Raw genomic sequence first — 19,348 nt, forward strand, 5'->3', positions numbered from 1 at the left:
TCACTAGGTTTGATGTATAGGTATCGAATATCAAAATAAATAACTGCCGCAAAGTTTGCCACCTCTAGCTAATAAGCTTATTTAGCTGCTCGTGTTTTAATATTTTTACAGGTGTTTTTGTAATATTTTATTCCATTTGGTAAGTATTTCGTATATAAAATTTTTAAACTTTTAAGACAGCGTTATAAAAAAGTCATTAAATATTATGTATTTTCTTACAAAAATAAGTCAAATCATAATGTTTTTTGAAGACTAATAGAAAAAAAAAGAAAAACTAAAGAAAGTGTTTTCGGGGTAGATTCAGCGTTTAATTCCTATAATTATTTTTTGGTTTGTCTTTAAAAAATACTTTAATGTGGTTCGAAATTACAAGCCTAAGACCCAACGCGCTTCTATTGACGAAAATGCGATGGAAAAAGCTGTTTCTAATGTTTTGTGTGGTCTTGACACGCCAACGTCTGCCGCTAGAAATTATAGCCTTAATCATCAAAGAATTGAATCGCGTGTTAAAAAAATAGATTCTTTAGAGGATCTAAATTCCAAACAGGCTGCAAGCAATGATAATTATAAGTCTAAGTTTACTTCGAATTAAGTATTTATTAAAAAAGGAAGTGCTTGAATTGGTTGAATACATAAAGAAATGTGTGTAATGACTTACAAGGCTTTCCGGAAATTAGCTTATGAATATGCCAATCTTAACGAAAACTCTTTTCCTGAGAAATGAAACATTATGAAAGAAGCGGCGAAGATTGGCTTTATAGTTTTATGGAGCGAAACCCAACATTAACGCTTCGAAAATCAGCTTAACAAGACAATATATTTTACGTTTAAAGAAAAGAAATGTGTTCATTTTATATTAATTTTCTTCAACTTATAAATAAATACTGAATTACCTGTGTCTAATTTTTTAATAAATGGAGTTTTACTTTGGGAATGTGGGCGACGAATGTGCCCTGTCAAATGGGGCACCTTCGGCGAATCTGACTGACTCTTAAAATATGTAACTAATACTAATTTATCATAAGTTTTTGGTACAAGTTTTTATCATTCATTATCTTAGAACAATAACCAGCGACAAAATTTTTATATCAGTTGAATAAGTACTCAGATATAGAGCTCTAAACAAAAAGTGCCGAATCTGCCCCAGTCTCCCCTACACATTTTTATTAATTTTCTAATAATTTTTTATATAATTTCTATAAATTTTAATTGATAATTTTTGATTTCAAAATTATTATAAAATAAACGTCAACAAATTTTTCACACGATGTTACTTGCTCTGTGGTCACCACAAAATGAAGAGTAAAATAGAATTATGTTGTATGACAAGCATTTTTACATGCGACCCGTTTGTAGAACTTGCAAAAATATCAAAACATTTTGATCTTTCGTACAATCAACTCACAACTTCTTATAACAACCCTACACATAATTCTATCAGACATGCTTTCGAGAAGTTTCCTATTTAAAATCAGCAAAATCCGTCCATAAACAAGGGAGATATAAGCAAAAATCCGAGACAACCTCTGAAATTTTCATAAAAAATAAACAACAACAACACTGCTTATTCATTGCGTTGTGTATTTTGTTTTTGTTTTTTTGAGCATTTCGTTTCATCTGTTTTGCTATTGCTATAATAATGATATAGTCGGGAAAATGAATTTTTAAATACACTATGGTGAAGGGTATATAAGATTCGGCACAGCCGAATATAGCACTCTTACTTGTTTAAACAAAAACTATTAAAATTCTCTTATTTAATACACTACTTCGTCCGACAAAAAAAGAAAAAAATCGTTAGACATGAACCGGATCATATACGTCTGAAACCATAAATTTAATGGAGAAAAACTGCGTTTTTAGTTTTTTATTTCGTGATCCTGTGTCCTTTTTAAATGACTTCAAAGTTTTAAAGAAGTACCTTTTTCAAATAATATTTTAAAATCAGGGACCGTAACAGTTATAAGTTATATCAAAAAAGTTAATTTATAACAGTTATTTTGTGACTTTAAAAATAAAAATCCATCTGAAAAAGTTATTTTTCAACCTAAAAATAAAAATTCAAATGAAACTTTTAAAAAAGAGTTTTATTTTTCAGTCATAAAATAAAAATTATTTGAGGAGTTTAATTTTTTCCGTCAGAAAATATTACTTATTTGAGGAGTTTTATTTTTTCCGTCAGAAAATAAAACTCTTTTATGTGAATTGACACCTAAAGCTTGCCACTGATCAGATAGGGAGCAAGAAAACGAAGAAAATGATAATGATGATGAAAAAAAAGCTTTCTATGAAATCGATAACTTTTCTCCACGGCCCTTGTCGATTGATAAGTCCCTTTTTGAGTTCTGGGAAGCAAAAAAGTACATTACCCCTACTTATACAAATTGGCAAAAACTGTACAGTGTGTTCCTGCAACACAGGTTAGCGTGGAAAGAGCGTTCTCTGCTCTTAAATTGGTATTAAGTGACCTGCGTTCAAATCTTTCCGCAGAAAATTTGGAAAAAATTATGTTTGTTAAATTAAACAAATAAATAACCAAACATATTATATCAGATATATTCAATAAAATAAGAGACTGAAAAAAATGAAGAAAAATTGTTTAATTATTTGACGGAAAAAATAATAGTCCCCAAATGAGTTTAATTTTTTGATGGAAAAAATAAAACTCCTCAAATAATTTTTATTTTATGACGGAAAAATAAAACTCATTTTTTAACTGTTTCAATCAGACTTTTATTTTTCCGTTAAAAAATAACTGTTATTTGTGGAGCTAAGATCGTTTTTTTTTTAAATCACCATATATTCTGAAAAAGCACTTCAATACGAGTTTTTTGGTATATAATAGTATAGGTCTACGTTGACCCCAATATAGAGATTTTTTTGGTTAAAAATTTCAGAATAACTGTTATTTACAGTCCCTGTTTAAAATACTTCTACTGTTGAAACAATGTTAAATTTGATGTCAACAGAACAAGAAGAGTTGGGAAATATTTTGTATTATTTTTATTCTGACAGGATAAAAAGAAGTCAAAAATGTTTTTTAAGATGTTTATCCTTTAATATCTTTTTAGATCTTCAATATTATGTGTCTAACACAAAAAAGAAAAAGTCGTTAGACGAACCTGTTGATATACGTCTGAAACCATAGAACATAGAATACTACTAGAAAGCTAAGTGGAAGTTTTTTCATTTAAAAGGATCTTTCACCATTATCACTTATACTTATATTCTGCGTGAATTCAACACAGTGGGAGACAAATTTGTTCAAAATTCGATCACTTTTGATATTTTTTTTAAAAAAAAGGACGAAAGGATCACAAAATGAAAAACTAAAAACGCAGTTTTTCTTCTTTAAATTTATAGTTTTAGACGAATATCATACGGTTTGTGTCCAATTTTGAGTGTCGGACAGTGTAATATTTATATAAATTTCTCTCCTGTGCCACGGTTGTAATAGCCATATAAAATAAAGCAAGTAATAGGGCTATATTAATATGGATTAATTATGGGGATCGGTATTTTGCATTTTTTAGTCAAAGCTATTTCTTTTCAAAATTTACCAAATTTGAATTGTCTGGTCTGGCCAGTTCATGTTCAAATGAGCCTAACCCTAGTCGATATTACAAGTTTTTTAATGAAATATTGATTTTTTAATTTGTGTAAAAACCATTCAACATAACATTATAAAATAGCTTATTAATGGAGCATTGTAAGTAAGATAATAGACTAATAAACACAGAAAATAACTGTAAAACCGGTTTTAAGTCCGGAAAAGTCGGGTAAGTACATTTGTAACCAGTTATTCTTTTGTCATCGTCCAAGAAAAATAAGTTGTTATTCCCCCAAAAAGTAAGTACTTACCCTTGCCTACTTAACGGATAAGTAAAGATTTTTCTAGGATATTTACAGTATCAAAAAGCTGAAGTTAATATTTATTTTATCCAATTTACTGACTCTAATTTCACAATGTATGTATACCAGAAAATAACAAAAATGTAAAACAAAATTCCAAATAATAGAGAAATATGAGAAAACATGTCGAAACAATATGCTCTTCAGAGAATTTTGGGAACTTCTGCATTACATGATAGTTAGCTTTTAGTTAGTCTTTAAAGTCGATTATTTACGTTGCCAAATACCAAATTTTGGGACAGCTCTGCATTAAATTGTAGTAAGCTTATAGTCAGTATGTAGAAGTTAACTAGAAGTGAATTTTTCCCTTATTCGGCTACAAAACTGCTGGCAAGGTATGTTGTCAAGTACGCCTAAAGTAGTTTTTTTACATACAACTACACATGTTACTCCTCAAAGCAAAATACTTATTTTTATTTATTTTAGTCATACAGAAATTACTGCTAACATACCTTTGTAGCACCATTACTGAAATAATCCAAAATACCGATAACAGAAATATGTGAGTTTAAATACCGTTTCGAAGCGGTTACCAATTTTGGTTTGATTTAACAGAAAATATTAGAGAGTTTTTTGATCCATTTAAATAATGTTACGAAATTTTATTTGCATTTAAAATAGACAGTTTTTAACGTCCAGTTTCAAGATTAATTTTGGTTATAAGCATTGGTTATAATCATTCTGTATTCCGGAAATATTAGGAAGCGTATAAAAGTTATCCCTAATGTACATACATATATGTATATTTGTTTTATTTATTATTGTAACAGAAATTATTTTGTAAATATTGAAAAGACATAACATTTCATACAAAACATTGTCCTTTCCAAAATATATTAATCAATGGTCCAACAGCGATAAATATTTGCATACTTTAATACATATGTATGTATGTTCATATGAATGAGTGTGTGTAAACTTGTGCATATATTTTTGTACATGCTTACATGCAATATATGTATATACATATATACATACAAAGTCAATAACATAGATTCGAATTTGTAAAGGTTATGGAAGGATATTCGCCTATAACGTTCAAGATATAAGAATAGAATGTGTATTTTTATTATGTTTAAATGTGTACACAATTTTATTGCTTGCAAATGATGTATTTGATTTGTATCTGACACTGTTCCTGCTGAGTCTATCGTTGGCGACCGCGATGACACAATCAGAATGCAGAATATAAATTCAACCGCAATTGGCGAAATATCCATCAGTTACCTGCACAGAGTCAAGTAGTTAATATCTTTCTTTTACTTGTTACACGTATTCATCTTCTAAAACTAAAATGGTAAAAACACTTTATTTGATGATGGCTTTAGTTTTAGGCTTAGTTCTTGCTACCGTCACAAGTTTACCAACACCAGATGAAGAACGCTATTTTGACAAAGAGGTAAGTACAAACCGCCATATTAACATAATGGTGTATATATTAATTGGTTTTAAATTCCAGTTCAATCGTGACCTGATCAATTGGCTTGCATCTGTTCACTATGCCCAATCAATTAATAATCCCTGCCGATATTACGGTGGTAATACTTTGACAGCACCAATGCCAAAACGAAACTCTGAGCTAATTAATTCGCTTTTAAGTTTACCCAAAAATATGAATGATGCTGGCAAATAATTCTCCTAACGTATTCCTTTATAAACGCTCTTATTATTCGACTCAGCTGTCGAGAGTAATGTAAATTATACCTTATTAACAAATGTATTTAATAATATTTATTGTATGTAATTAGATGGAAAATATCGATTAGTTCTTATTTTATTATTTCTGTGTTATTTTTGGTTTTAACAAACATGTTCAATAAAAATGCATTCACACTCTAGATCATTTCAAAGATCTAATTTCTTTAAAACGTTTTCTAGGAAGATTGTAAAATTCCAAAATTTAAAAAATATATATGTATGACCATTAGAGGAGCCCAAAAAAATATGAATTTCGCTTGTTCATTAGTGTCGAAAACCAACTGGTGTAAAATTTTTGCCAACTGGGAAGCCGTGCCGGAATTATATTGAAAAGTGTAAAATTTAGACAAAATCTTAATCTCATAGTCCATGACCTGTATAACATATCGGTCACCGGCATCACTGATAGTGGGAGACCTGCTACATTCATTGCAATCCTCTCAAACGGCGCACCAGAGTTATACTGCTGAATTGTGCATGACTTCTTCTTACTGGACCTTTGACTGACAACCGACAAAATAAAACTATTGTTTTACCTTTTCTATGGTGGACCTTCTATGAACCGATCCTCATAAAATCTTGCTTATGTGGAAATTCTTCGCTATACTCGTATTTTTATTCCAGCGTTAAAGTAAAGGAGACCTTATATGGGGGGAAGGGGCAATTTCGGACCGATCCTCATTATACTTGGTAGAAAGTTTTTGTTTCGTAAGGAACTTATTTATGTAGAATTTAATCGTTATATTCGTTATTATAAGTCAGTATTGAGCAATAAAGTCATTCTCTGAAGGGGACCTTATATGTGCGGCAGGGTCAATTGATGTCGAATTTCGTCACAATATTCGTTCTTTTATAACAGTTATGTCTGCTGCTATATTCCGAGGTTGGCACTTGTATGGGGGCTAGGTGAAAGCATCGGTCGATATTGCCCATTTTCAATACCAAACAAACTGCAGCAATAGGGAATATTTAGGAGAAATTTCAGCTCCCTAACTCTTTCCGTTCGGACAGACAGACGGACGGACATGGCTAGATCGTCTTAGAATTTAATAAGGACCCAGAATATATATATATAACCAATATTTCGATGCGTTACAAACGGAATGACAAAATCAATATACCCCCATCTTTTTTGATGGTGGGTATAATAATAAAGATTATCAATTAAATTACCCTAAATTTATTATTTAAACGCATTTATTTATTAATTTAAATCAAATTTAAAATATTTTCAACAACAAAATTAATATTTTTAATTTAAATTTTTATTTCGACACTTTTTGTTCTAGCTGTGTTCATTAAGCAAAAGTAGGAAAAAATTCATTCCTGTTCTAAAAACATTATGTGTTTTATAATTAAACACATCGAATTGGGACGTTCTTGAACATGAAAATTTGAAAGATTTTGGTACCCAAAATGAAAGATCTTTCTTAGTTCGTATTGCTCGTTGTTGGAACTACTTACCTATAGAGTTACGCATTTTCTCACATTCAAATAATGTCTTTCGCATCAAACTTTTGGATTTGTTTTCAAGTAATGGAGCCGCTTAATTCTGCTTTGTTCTCCTTTTTTTTGCAAACTACCTTCATTATTATATCTTTTACTTGAGAACATTGCTATTTTTTCGTTTATATATTGGTATTACACGTTTTGTTGATCAGTGTTGCTATTAATTTGGACCTATTTTGAAATTTTTCATATTTATTTTTTGCTCTTTTAATGTTCTTTTGTTGTACATTGCGGTTGGGGAACCTTTATAATTAGGATAAACTATGTTTAAAGTTAGTTATGTATTTGTTAAGAAAATTTAAGTTTCTTTAAGCTTAGGTTATTATTGCTAAGTAATATGTAATTTGGCCTTGAAGGCTTTGTATTACTTGAATAAATAAATAAAAAAAGAAATAAAATGTATGGAAAAACGAGTCGAATTTGAAGTGTTTTTTGAAAAAAAAAAAAAAAAAAAAAACACGAAGCACAGTGTCAGATATTGCAATTATATTAGGACTAAACTCTGAATTTTGAAATTATTAATAATAAAAATAAAACTATGAAAACGTCAATAGGCTATATAACTTTTTTATCTTGGACCAGAATGGCACAAAAAGGGGAAAACGGGTAAAATTAATACTTTCGTGTATAATGCTAATTTTTTATTCTAACGTGGAAATACTTGTGTTTTACCTCTCAAAACTTTTTAATATATATGTATTAGTAAAGTACATTTGCGACTGCCAACCTTTCAGAGTGTAAAAACGGGCAAGTAGGGCATTCTACATTCATTTGTAAAAAAGATAAAGTCAACATTTTAAATATGAGTGAAAAATTAGTTAAAATAATACCAATTAAATATTAATTTTTAGAAAAAATTAAAACACACGGGTAAAAACGGTAAAATATTTGTATTTTTGGTACTTTTTGCACCTTTTGGGCATATTCCAATTACGACAGTACATCTTACAACCACACCAATTTTAAAAACTTGATAGATCTATGAAGCAACAATGGCTATATATTTTTTTTTTTTTTTTTGTAACATGGCCCAGAAATGGGAAAATCGGGTAAAAATTGGTACTTTTTGCTCATAAATAATAAATATATTTTTTCTACAGTAAAATTTGTTGCTATTGCTTATATTTTAGTGGTTTTTAAGTATCTTTTCAATTTTCATTAATGTTATCTCGTAAAATAAAATCCAATACTTAATGTAGAACTATGTTCACATATTCATGTTTTTAACGTTTGTTTTTTTGAAAACACAATGAGTGTTTTTTGCTTTAAAATGTTTTTCCGATTAAAAATATTACTTTTAAAAACAAATAAATTAACTTAAATTACGTTGAATTGAATACTTTAAAACAATTATTTATAAAATTAAAACATTTTATTATCGTTAAAACAACAAAATTAATATTTTTAGCTGCGTTAATTAAACATAAGTACGGAAAAAATCATTCCTGTTTTGAAAAACATTATGTGTTTTATAATTAAACACGTCGAATGTGATGTTTTTGAACATGAAAAAGGTATGGAAAAACGAGTCGAATTTTAAGTATTTTTTGAAAAAACATAATGCGTTTCAAAAAACTCGAATGTGTGAACGTAGTATAAGTTTTAAATGGCACATCTGAACGCCAAACATCAGAAATGTACTAATGGAACTTTTGCAAGTTCATGGTTGAACTTTTGAAAAAATGTGTATGGGGTATGCAAAAAGGTGCAAAAAATATTTTATAATCCCAATAAATTATATATCATTTTATCATATGGGAACCCCAGAATTAAGTGGTGGTCTATGTTTTTGAGTCCATGAAAAAATGTCTTACTTTTTAAATATACTTACAATTAACGGTTATCTTTAAAAGACCTGGAGACTTTATTCTCAATTATACTTTTAAAAAGTTATAGCTATTATTAAATATAATATAAGCTTAACCCTTTCCGTGGTTTTGTCGAATATACATATTCGACATTACAATAGACTCTGTTTTTAAGCATTTTTTGGGTATAATATTTAACTTTAGTTTTAATTTTTTTCCTTTAGATGAAAATGAAGACTTTATTATATTTATAATTGGGATTTTGAAAGATCTTCCGAATTTAAAAAGTATTTAAAAATCAGATTTTAAGAAATTGTCACTTATGACTACTTTTTGAAAAGTGCTTTTTAACAACGTTTAAAAAACAGCTTCATTTAATGGCCAAAAAAATTGTATTTTAGGAGATCGGACTATGCAGATTTAAATTGTATTGTATTGAAAGAAGTGTAAGAAGACATATTACAAAAAAATTCATAAAAAATATTGGTGGTACTGAATAATAAATGTATTTCTGATACGTTATTTTTTGTATGTTATTACTGGGATTTTATATACTAGTGAATGAAAATAATAGTTAATTAATTTTTTTCAGAAGATATTTCGTAAAAGAAAAAAGTATGTGAAATACTTTTTTCATTTTCAATACGAAAATTTACAACTTTTCATTTTTCAGTTTTAATTAAAATGAAATGTCAAAGAATAAAAAATATTTTTTTTTTTCGTTTGTAAAATATAAATTATTTTCGGGGTTTTAAATACTATAAAAGTGTCGCAAAAAATAAAAAATATTGAGTTTAATTGATAAGAAAAACTATTAAGTGCTAATATTCTCGTAATTTTGCGAAGAAAATTTGAAGTTTTGTGAGTGCGTTTAGTTCTCTCGAGTGTTGTTTATTCTCTCAGAACTCGTCTGTGTGAAGAGAATAATAAATTTTGTTTGACAACCCCTTCAGCATAGAAAAGCTATACATAGAACTGAAACTGAGTATGACAAAACCTAAGTCTGCTGTCAAAAACCTAAGTCGTGAGAATGTATTAGTTGAAAAATATGTAACCCAACAAACACAAACTCTTTCGTTTAAAAAGTTTTTATATTTTTGTTTGATATTATATTTCGATATTTTATGAAATAATGGTTTGAATTAGCCATTTTTATTCAATATCAGTTGACCAATGTAAGAAAGATCTTCATTAAAAATTATTTTTAATTTTAAATAAACTCTTTGTGGTTGCTGGGTTGAGTCAATATTGACACTTAAAAATAATATTAAAAAAATAAAAACGATTGAAAAATTTGTTTTTTTCTGAAAATGTTTTCAATAATTTTATGGGAAAAACATAACCTTTAGCAGTGTTTATTGCAGCAGCAGGGGCTATTTTGCCAAAGAAATTGTGCTAATGCTAAAATTAACGCTTGATATGAACGATTATTGTTAATTTCAAAGCAGCCCAAATGCAGTCAAAATACACCCTACACCACACTAATGGGAACGGCATTTTGTTTATGTCTTAAAGTTTGTAACACCTGCGTCGATGTAATGATGTAATCCGCCCATAAATTAGCCTATTGAACTTTTTTGTAAGTGGAAAATGCTATACAAGAATAGGGTATTTATAAAATTCGACTCAACAAATTTTATATATACGAAATTTTGACTATATATTGTTATAATGAGCAGTACATTCATTAATTAAGCAAACATCAATCTCTTGAATATAACTTCTACATTAAAAAATACTAAATAACTCATTGCTACTTACTCACAATGTGGTAGGGTATGATGTATTCGGATACATTTTGTACTTTCATATTTTTGTTATTTTATGTAAACAAAAATAAAAATACTCATACAATTGTATTAAATTCACACAGAACCTGTACATGTGAGAGAGTAATATTTCTTACGCTCAGTTTCAGTTCTATTTATTTTTCTATGCCCTTCAGTTTCGCCTATATCCCTACTATATGCAAGTAAGAGTGCTATGTTCGGCTGTGCCGAATCTTATATACCCTTCACCATAGTGTATTTAAAAAATATCAATTTTATAAAATTTTAATTTACATATGCTAAACGAAATAAACACACAAAAAACAAAATACACAAGGCAGGCAAACCAACAGACATCCAAACAAACGAAACGAAATACACAAAAAAAACAAAAACAAAATACACAATGCAATGAAACCAACTGACATCCAAACATACGGAACTGAATTCACCTACACTGAAAATAATCCATGCTTAACTTTACGAAAAAATTTCGTAACTACTTGTTTCGTAATATATACATACGAAAATTTCGTGTATAATACGAAATATTGTTTAATCAACCCCTTTTCTAATTTTACGAAAGTACGAAAACCTATCGTAATATCTTTTTTCGTATATATTAAGAAACTTTGTTTTCTTTTACAAAAATAATTTCGTTAAGACATGTAATATTTAACGAAAGTAACGAATTTTTTTCGTAACAAAATTAATTAGTAATATACAAGAATTATTTTTGATTTCACAAAAAAAACTATTTTGTTACGATTTTTTTTTTGTTTTTTTCGTAATTAGCTGCCTAATTTCCTGTAAATTTTTTTATGTTTTTTTTAAAAACATAAAAATTTGTTTTTTTAATTTGCAATCTTTTTTTAAATTTACAATAATTATTTTAAAAGATCTAACATATTTATGTCTTTAAAAAAAATCGTAAAATGAAATTTTTTTTTTCTAAAATTATATAAAATTATTTTGCATTTTATATATTACGAAAGAATTTCGTGGTGCGAAACCACGAATCATTTCGTACAATGTACAACATTTTTCGTGTATATTAGGCATGGATTATTTTCAGTGTAGAAACAAAAACAATATACACAAGGCAATGAAACACACAGCCATCCAAACATACGAAACTGAATACACTAAGAAACAAAAACAACATACACAAGGCAATGAAACACACAGCCATCCAAATATATGAAACGAAATACTCAAAAAAACAAAAACAAAATACACAACGCAATGAATAAGCAGTGTTGTTGTTGCTTATTTTTTATGAAAATTTCAGAGGTTGTCTCGGATTTTTGCTTATATCTCCGTTGTTTATGAACGGATTTTGCTGATTTTAAATAGGAAACTTCTCGAAAGCATGTCTGATAGAATTATTGAAGATTTGGATCCCCAAGATATCTGGGGTCGTCAGAAAACTGATTTCAACAGACAGACGGACATGGCTTAATCGACTCCGCTATCTATAAGGATTCAGAATATATATACTTTATGGGGTCGGAAAATTATATTTTGGAAATTACAAACTTATATATGTATACCCTTCTCACGAAGGTGGAGGGTATAAAAAGACAAAAAGAAAAATTAAAAAATCTTCAAAAACAAAAAAGTTATAATAGTTCAAAATTAAGGAATATTCAGCAGGTAAAAATTGATTTAAATTTTCTGTAATAAACACGACTTTCGGAGTACCGTTATTCTGTTTTGGGTCACATTTCTTTAATTTAAAAACATTTGTTTAATATTTGGCCAATTGCCTCTCATATTAAATTCAAACAAAGGCAAAAAATAATGATAAAAATTTTGAGTTTAGTTATAATTCAAAATTGGTATAACGAAATGTATAAAAAAATAATGAAGTTTGCTGAAGTTTAAATTTATAGAAATAGAAAATTGAAATGTACACTCCTAATTTCTCGATATGATGTATAAAATTAGTTTAAAACTCCCTATCATTGCTTACGATCATTTTATAACTTACTATTAGGGTAGACATTATAAATGTATTTATCATTTAAATAATCGAGAAGGCATTTTGGAAATAACCTGGAAGAAAAGAAAACAATCTTAGATCACTAGGTAAGATATTCCAGTATCTTTCAGTTGTTATAATAAACGATCGTTCATAGACAGAAAACGTTATAAGCGGTAAAATAATTTGTGGATTTCTGATGGATCTTGAAAAAATACATCTTTTATGAATGAAATTTATGGTCTGCTATATTTATGTTTTTTTAAAAGTATATTAAGTTACGGAGTTTTATGTACTGTATGAAAGAACCGAATGGAAAGTTGTTAATAGAATTAGATATGTGTTCATAGTATTTAATACAATAGACAAATCGTATAATTCTCTTGACCACACAAATATTCTATATAAAATTAGTGAACTGACAGTAGAGCCCTCAAGACAGTAATTTATATGTGACATTAACAATGCGTGGGTTAGAGTTATCTTAACATTTGTGGGCAAGTATAAACCAGAGTGGTATAGTCGGCTGAGTGCAAAAGACATACGAGATGAAACAATATCAATCTATTCATCATCTGTCCTATGTTGCCGCAAATATTGACGTCATGTAGTACCCTACAAGCTGACATTATCGCGAATATTTCGGTGAGATACACTTATCACAGCTTCTTCACAGAAGACACCACAACCAACACCACAGTTCATTTTGGTGGTATATTAGCTCGGTAGGTTACCTCTACACCACTCGCTTCTGAAAGGAACTCTGACTTTGAAAACTATATCAAAATCCGTGTGTGGGGTAATATAATCGGATGGTTGGTTCAATATTGGAGGTAATTGGCTTAAAATCTTAGCGTGTCCATATGTTCTTGATATCCAACTTCCAGATGAGACAAGCCTCGCTGAGCTGCAAGATTTGCACATAATATGCAGATCTATAGGTAGGATGTGCAATATAGTGTTCAGAGCTTCCGAAGGACTAGTTCTTAGAGCACCTGTTATCCCAATGCATGCTGATCTCTGAACTTTGTATAGCTGATCTACAACAAATTTCTTGTTAGTTGAAGAATACAAGAGATCTATAAATAAGAATAGGACGTACTATAGCTGTATACTCCCCATTTCATTCCAAATATATTACGACAGGTATAGTAGGCAACCGTTGCCTTCATGACTCTGTGCTGGATGTTGAGTTTCCATGATAATTTGTAGTCTACAATAATTCCTAGATATTTGGCATTGTTCGATAAGGGTATTTCGCAGTTCTTTAACCGCGGCAAGTAGAATCTTTTAATCTTGGTCTTTGTTGCGTATAGTACCAGTTCCGTCTTGTTTGGGTTTATTCCTATGCCGCTGTCTGTGGTCCAATTATAGAGTAGCACCAAAGCATTAGACATGATATCACTAATCAAGTCTGGGAACATTCCTAATACCAATATCACAACATCGTCCGCGTAAGCAACGACTTCTATCCCTCTGTTGTCCAGTTCCATGAGAATCTAGTTAACAACGATGAGCCGAAGTAGTGGGGAGATTACGCCGCTGTTACCAAGACTTCTGGATTTCAACATAGTTACTAGCCAGTTGCTGATATACTCTTCAACATCTAGATTAAGAAGAGCTTGTTGAAGTGTAGAAATATTTACGTTATTGAAGGCACCTTCTGTGTCTAAGAAGGCTCCCATAGTATATTGTTTAAATTCGAGGGGTCTTTCTACAAATCTGACAACCTCTTGTAGAGCAGTCTCTGTAGATCGTCCTTTAAGGTAGGAATGTTGACTAATTAAAAGCCGCGATGTGATAATATGTGAATCAATGAGTCTTTCCAGCGTTTTGAGCTGAAAAGATGAAAGACTAATTGGACGAAAGTCTTTCGCATTCTCATGACTCCTTTTGCCAGCTTTGAGAGTAAAAACGAGGCTGAGCGTATATATTCTATGAAACCAGGGGATATATGTATATTCTTTTGCACAGTGTCGTCCTTCCTTTTAATGTAGGTTGGATTAAATTGGCCTTTAGCAAGAATTTTGCTAAGTCTAGCAGAGTCTTTTGTGTTGTCTAAAGATTCGCAAAAACTTCGCCATGAGGTTCTTTTTGCGACTGTTATATGTAGCTTCCTATATGCTTTTAATTTGTCGCGGTATGGCTGCCACGATTTATTGTTGTAGCATGTACTGAAGGTTCACGCGTTTCTTTACGTAGCTTAGATAGCTCCGAATTTCACCATAGAGGGAAGCTTTTCTTTGCCTTTGTGATTGGGCAGGAAATTTCAAAAGCTTTTCTCAAAACTTTGCTAAAGTTTTCTTCCATATTTTCAAGGACATTACTAGTAATCTTTGTTTATAAGCAAAAACTTGCAATTTTTTTACAAATTGACGTTCGCGTTGATTAAATTAAAAATTACTCTCAATTATAAAGTTACTGGATAATTTTTACTGGAAAGTACGCAAACACACCTAATGTTTATAAGCACATGTTTATAATCATAATGAATATTGAAACGGGCAGTTAAGAACCGCTTAATTTAATTGCAAATACAATTTCGTAACGATATTTTAAAATATTTTTTGTGATGACAAGACAAGGCATCGACTTTGTTCCTCATAGACTATTGCTAAAAGAGGGGCAAATGATATCGACTCAAAATGTGTAATGAATTTACCAAACTCTATAAAGCAGGTCATTCTATATACATATATACTGTTCATGCATAAAATAGAAAAAAGGAAAAAGCAATGTACCGGTTCAATTCAACATCCTAGCAACTCTTATAACAGCCACCAACAAAAAACTATGTACTACTTCGTTTACGAGCTAAACCAAAATCAATTTTTTAATGTCAATACTTTTTTCAGGAATAAGGAATTCTATAACTTCAGTTAATTTTTTATTAATTTTAATATTTTCTTTCTTTAATACATAGGTGAAAAATTTGAGTGAACGTATTTAGAGTGATCGATTATTCGACATTTTCCAAAAACCGGTTTTCGAATAGTTAACATTTCAAAAAACCGGTTGATATTTTTTAAATTAAGAAAAAACCGGTTAACCGGATTATTCGAAAAATCGACATTTAGAAAAAACCGACACTGGTAAAGCAGAAAAACCGGTTGAAAAACCGAGTCGATCACCCTAGTAAATATGTATTTACATCAGTAATTTTTATAAACATAATTTAAGAAATCGCTAGAATATCAACAATAAAGATGTTTCCCGCTGACTTGGTTTCCAAAATCAGTGTATTAAAGAGAAAATAGATAAATTGACACCACTGCGGCAGATGTACATGGAAAACAATGGAGATGTCTCAAGGTGGTGGCGATTGAACAGCTGATTGTTTTTAGTATTCTACTTCTGTCAAATTAAATTTTAATTGGTTCTCAAAATACACAAAACTCAAAAAGAACAATAATTATTTGACAGCACTATTACCTTTTGCAGTTAAAAAATGTCTGTTGTTTTTGTACTTGTTATTGTTAATGACAAACTGCCACCATATTGATGAGTTTGGCCTGATGTGAACCAAACAGTTTGTTTATTTAATTTTTTGAAATGTTTACATTTTGATTTTGGGCGAGGACTTGAAAATATAGAAAAATGCATTAATGCAACAATATTTTGTTTAATTTACATTTTTTAACAATAAGAAACACTAAATATTCCATAAAAAATGTCTGGATTTATAGCTGTTCACACAGGTATTATTAGATAAATGAATATTAAGGATCCAGCTTGAATAGTTGTTATTGTTGCATTTCTTTTTAATTGCCATTGTAGGTGCTGGAAATATAGTTGATGAAACTAAATACCAACGCGTTATAAAAGAAGCATGTGTAAGAGCTACCGATATCTTAAAGAATGGCGGATCTGCAATGGATGCATGTGAAGCAGCAATTATACGTTTGGAGAATTGTGGTAATACAAACGCAGGGCTTGGTTCGAACCTCTGCTGGGACGGATATGTGCAATGTGATGCATCTATAATGAATGGTTCCAATTTGCACTTTGGTGCCTGTACAAATGTTTCAACTGTGAAAAACCCCATACAACTGGCACGAATGTTGTGTGACGGTCAGGATCGAATGCTCTCTATGGAACGTATACCGCCAATGGTTATGGCTGGTCCTGGCGCAGAAAGATATGCCGAAGAATTAGGTTGTGCCATGATAGAAGCCAGTGGTCTTATATCATCGAAAGCTAAATTTACGTATAACCATTACAAGTCAAAAGTGGGAAATTTAACAAAGGCATCTAGCACGAAGGTAGAGAATTCAACACATGAGTCAAATCCTCAAGAGACAGAAGTGAGTGCATTAGATACTGTAGGAGCGGTATGTGTTGACAGTATTGGAAACTCAGCGGCTGGTTGTAGTTCAGGCGGTTTAATTTTAAAAGTTCCTGGTCGTGTCGGTCAGGCAGCAACGTACGGAGCCGGCTGTTGGGCCACAGACACTGACGATCTTTCCATTGCCACTTGCACTACCGGCAATGGCGAATATCTAATGAAGACTTTCCTGGCCAAGGAAATATGTGCTGATCTCTTTACTGCCGACTGTGCTGTAACTAGCCTGCATAAAACATTCAAAAGCAAATTTCTGGAATCTCCTTTTCTTCCGGCCGATCAGGGTCTATATGGTGGAGCCCTGTCATTGCTGTACTATCCTAAAACAAACAGCGGGGAGGTGTTATGGAGCCACACTACAAAATCATTTTGCGTGGGTTACATGTCAACGCAACAGAAAACGCCAAAAGTTTGTGTCAATCAATTGTTTTTGTCTAATCGTTTATTTTGTTGTTGTTCCTCATGTATACATTATTTTCTTTTATTTTTTTCTGTTTTTCACACAGTTTGTTTATTCGCCATTGCCAACATACAGTCTGCCGGGAAAGTCGAGCGTTGTGAATGGACACAATTTCCATCTGCGTGTATAGTTTTGACGTAATCGTGAGAATCATTATTAAATGTTTAATGTGAATACAATGATCATGTAAACTACAAAAAAGAAAAACAAATTAGTAAATAAATAAATATTAATATAGTACATAATAAATGTTATATATGTTTGTATGCCTAAGTGTGGAGGATGATGATCATTTAACTGATTATAATGATATTAATGACAATTTTCATTATACTTTCCTTCTACATATGTATACCCACCCCCATTGTCGTTTCCTTAAATATTTCTTTATTATAATATGTATGTACATATATATATATATATATATATATATATATATATATATATATATATAAATATATCTCGCAAATCGTTTGGGTATTAAACTTATTTATTCGCCATTTTTACAAATTTTATTCATTAATCATTAACAATATCAATAAAGTGACAATGAACAATATATCTATAAAAAAAAATAAATTATTAAAATTTTGACCGAATCTTTATTAGGATGAGGGTCGTAATTGAGAATTATTGGATTTTTATTAAATTAGTTATTAAATTGCTATTTTATAAACTTAATTAAAATTAGTTTATAAAATATTTTAATTACACCAAACTTCTTAAGTCATCACTAACATGTACATAAGAACAATCAAATATGTTAGGACCATTAAAAAAAAATGGGAAAAATTGTACTGAGTTAAAAAAAAAAAAAAAACTATTAAAATTAAGGAGTTTGTTTCAAACATCACGATTTTTTTTGTGATTCAAAATTTAATGGCGATGTCACAGAACATACACAATATGCCACGTCGGTTCAGGGTAGAGCCCACAATCGACCTATACCTTCAAGGTAGTAGGGCTCAATGAACACAAAGCTTGGAATGTATGAATTATACATATTTGGAATTAATTATTAATTATTTCGGCTTTTAATTTGTGAATGTGCCATTCCTTGAAATGATTCTTTGAATATTTAATTCTAAAGCTGAATTCCTTGGCTTTATATTCCATTGGATTAATTCATTCTTCTGAATATTTTTCTTGTTCAATATTTAATACGCATCATTTGAGAGGTATTACTACACTGAAAATAATACATGCCAATCTTTACGAGCCAAAAAATTTGTAACAACATTTTTCGTAATATTAATACTAGTGGTGTCCGGTCCGCGTTGCAGGCCCTCGATTGGACATGTAGACTTTACACGTAAAGATCTATGTACTATTATACCCCTCTAATTTTATAATTTGCGGTTTAGGCGTAATTGACTGAAAATTAAAACTTCGACGCCATCTATCGGAGAAATTTAACACTTTACAGGAACACTTCTCACGATCCCTGAAACGTATGCACATATTTGAAATTTTGTCCTATCAGGTGACGTAGTTCCTGAGTTTATCGACTACGAATAAACATAACTCTCTTATTAATTAAATAGATAGATAGATAGATAGATAGATAGATAGATAGATAGATAGATAGATAGATAGATAGATAGATAGATAGATAGATAGATAGATAGATAGATAGATAGATAGATAGATAGATAGATAGATAGATAGATATGAAATGTTATTTAATCAGACCCTTTTCAAATTTTACGAAAGTGAGAAAACCTTCCATAAATTTTTGTTTCAACTGTGGGTGGAGGAAGATTGTCCTGCGTCGTTGCCATTATCACTTAGGGGGAATCAGGTCGTTTTTGCTCTGCCTTCGAGAGTTTTACGTTTCAAATCGCATTGGCCAAATTAGTGACGTCG

General features: G+C 30.3%; 2 protein-coding genes across 2 annotated transcripts; both read left to right on the forward strand.

The window, feature by feature from the left end:
* Positions 1-5,115: 5,115 nt before the first annotated feature.
* LOC119607523 (protein PDF) lies at positions 5,116-5,755 on the forward strand. Its single transcript, XM_037961503.1, has 2 exons — positions 5,116-5,311; positions 5,372-5,755. The coding sequence occupies exons 1-2, from the start codon at positions 5,207-5,209 to the stop codon at positions 5,543-5,545; spliced, it is 279 nt and encodes a 92-aa protein (XP_037817431.1). The 5' UTR covers positions 5,116-5,206; the 3' UTR covers positions 5,546-5,755.
* Positions 5,756-16,173: 10,418 nt separating this feature from the next.
* Positions 16,174-17,683, forward strand: LOC119609200 (threonine aspartase 1). The gene is made up of 3 exons (XM_037963951.1): positions 16,174-16,378; positions 16,458-17,431; positions 17,529-17,683. The coding sequence occupies exons 1-3, from the start codon at positions 16,351-16,353 to the stop codon at positions 17,610-17,612; spliced, it is 1,086 nt and encodes a 361-aa protein (XP_037819879.1). The 5' UTR covers positions 16,174-16,350; the 3' UTR covers positions 17,613-17,683.
* Positions 17,684-19,348: the final 1,665 nt, after the last annotated feature.

Source organism: Lucilia sericata, unplaced genomic scaffold (assembly GCF_015586225.1).
Source record: "Lucilia sericata isolate MDLA Ls3-8-SP2 unplaced genomic scaffold, ASM1558622v1 Contig000000F_arrow, whole genome shotgun sequence".
NCBI lineage: Eukaryota > Metazoa > Arthropoda > Insecta > Diptera > Calliphoridae > Lucilia > Lucilia sericata.

Excerpts from the sequence above, each read along its gene's own strand:
- LOC119607523 (XM_037961503.1), top strand. The coding sequence starts at position 5,207 with ATGGTAAAAACACTTTATTTGATGATGGCTTTAGTTTTAGGCTTAGTT. Across the intron at positions 5,312-5,371 it reads AACGCTATTTTGACAAAGAG|TTCAATCGTGACCTGATCAA; the intron begins GTAAGTACAAAC and ends TTTAAATTCCAG.
- LOC119609200 (XM_037963951.1), top strand. The coding sequence starts at position 16,351 with ATGTCTGGATTTATAGCTGTTCACACAG. Across the intron at positions 16,379-16,457 it reads ATTTATAGCTGTTCACACAG|GTGCTGGAAATATAGTTGAT; the intron begins GTATTATTAGAT and ends TTGCCATTGTAG. Across the intron at positions 17,432-17,528 it reads CGCAACAGAAAACGCCAAAA|TTTGTTTATTCGCCATTGCC; the intron begins GTTTGTGTCAAT and ends TTTTTCACACAG.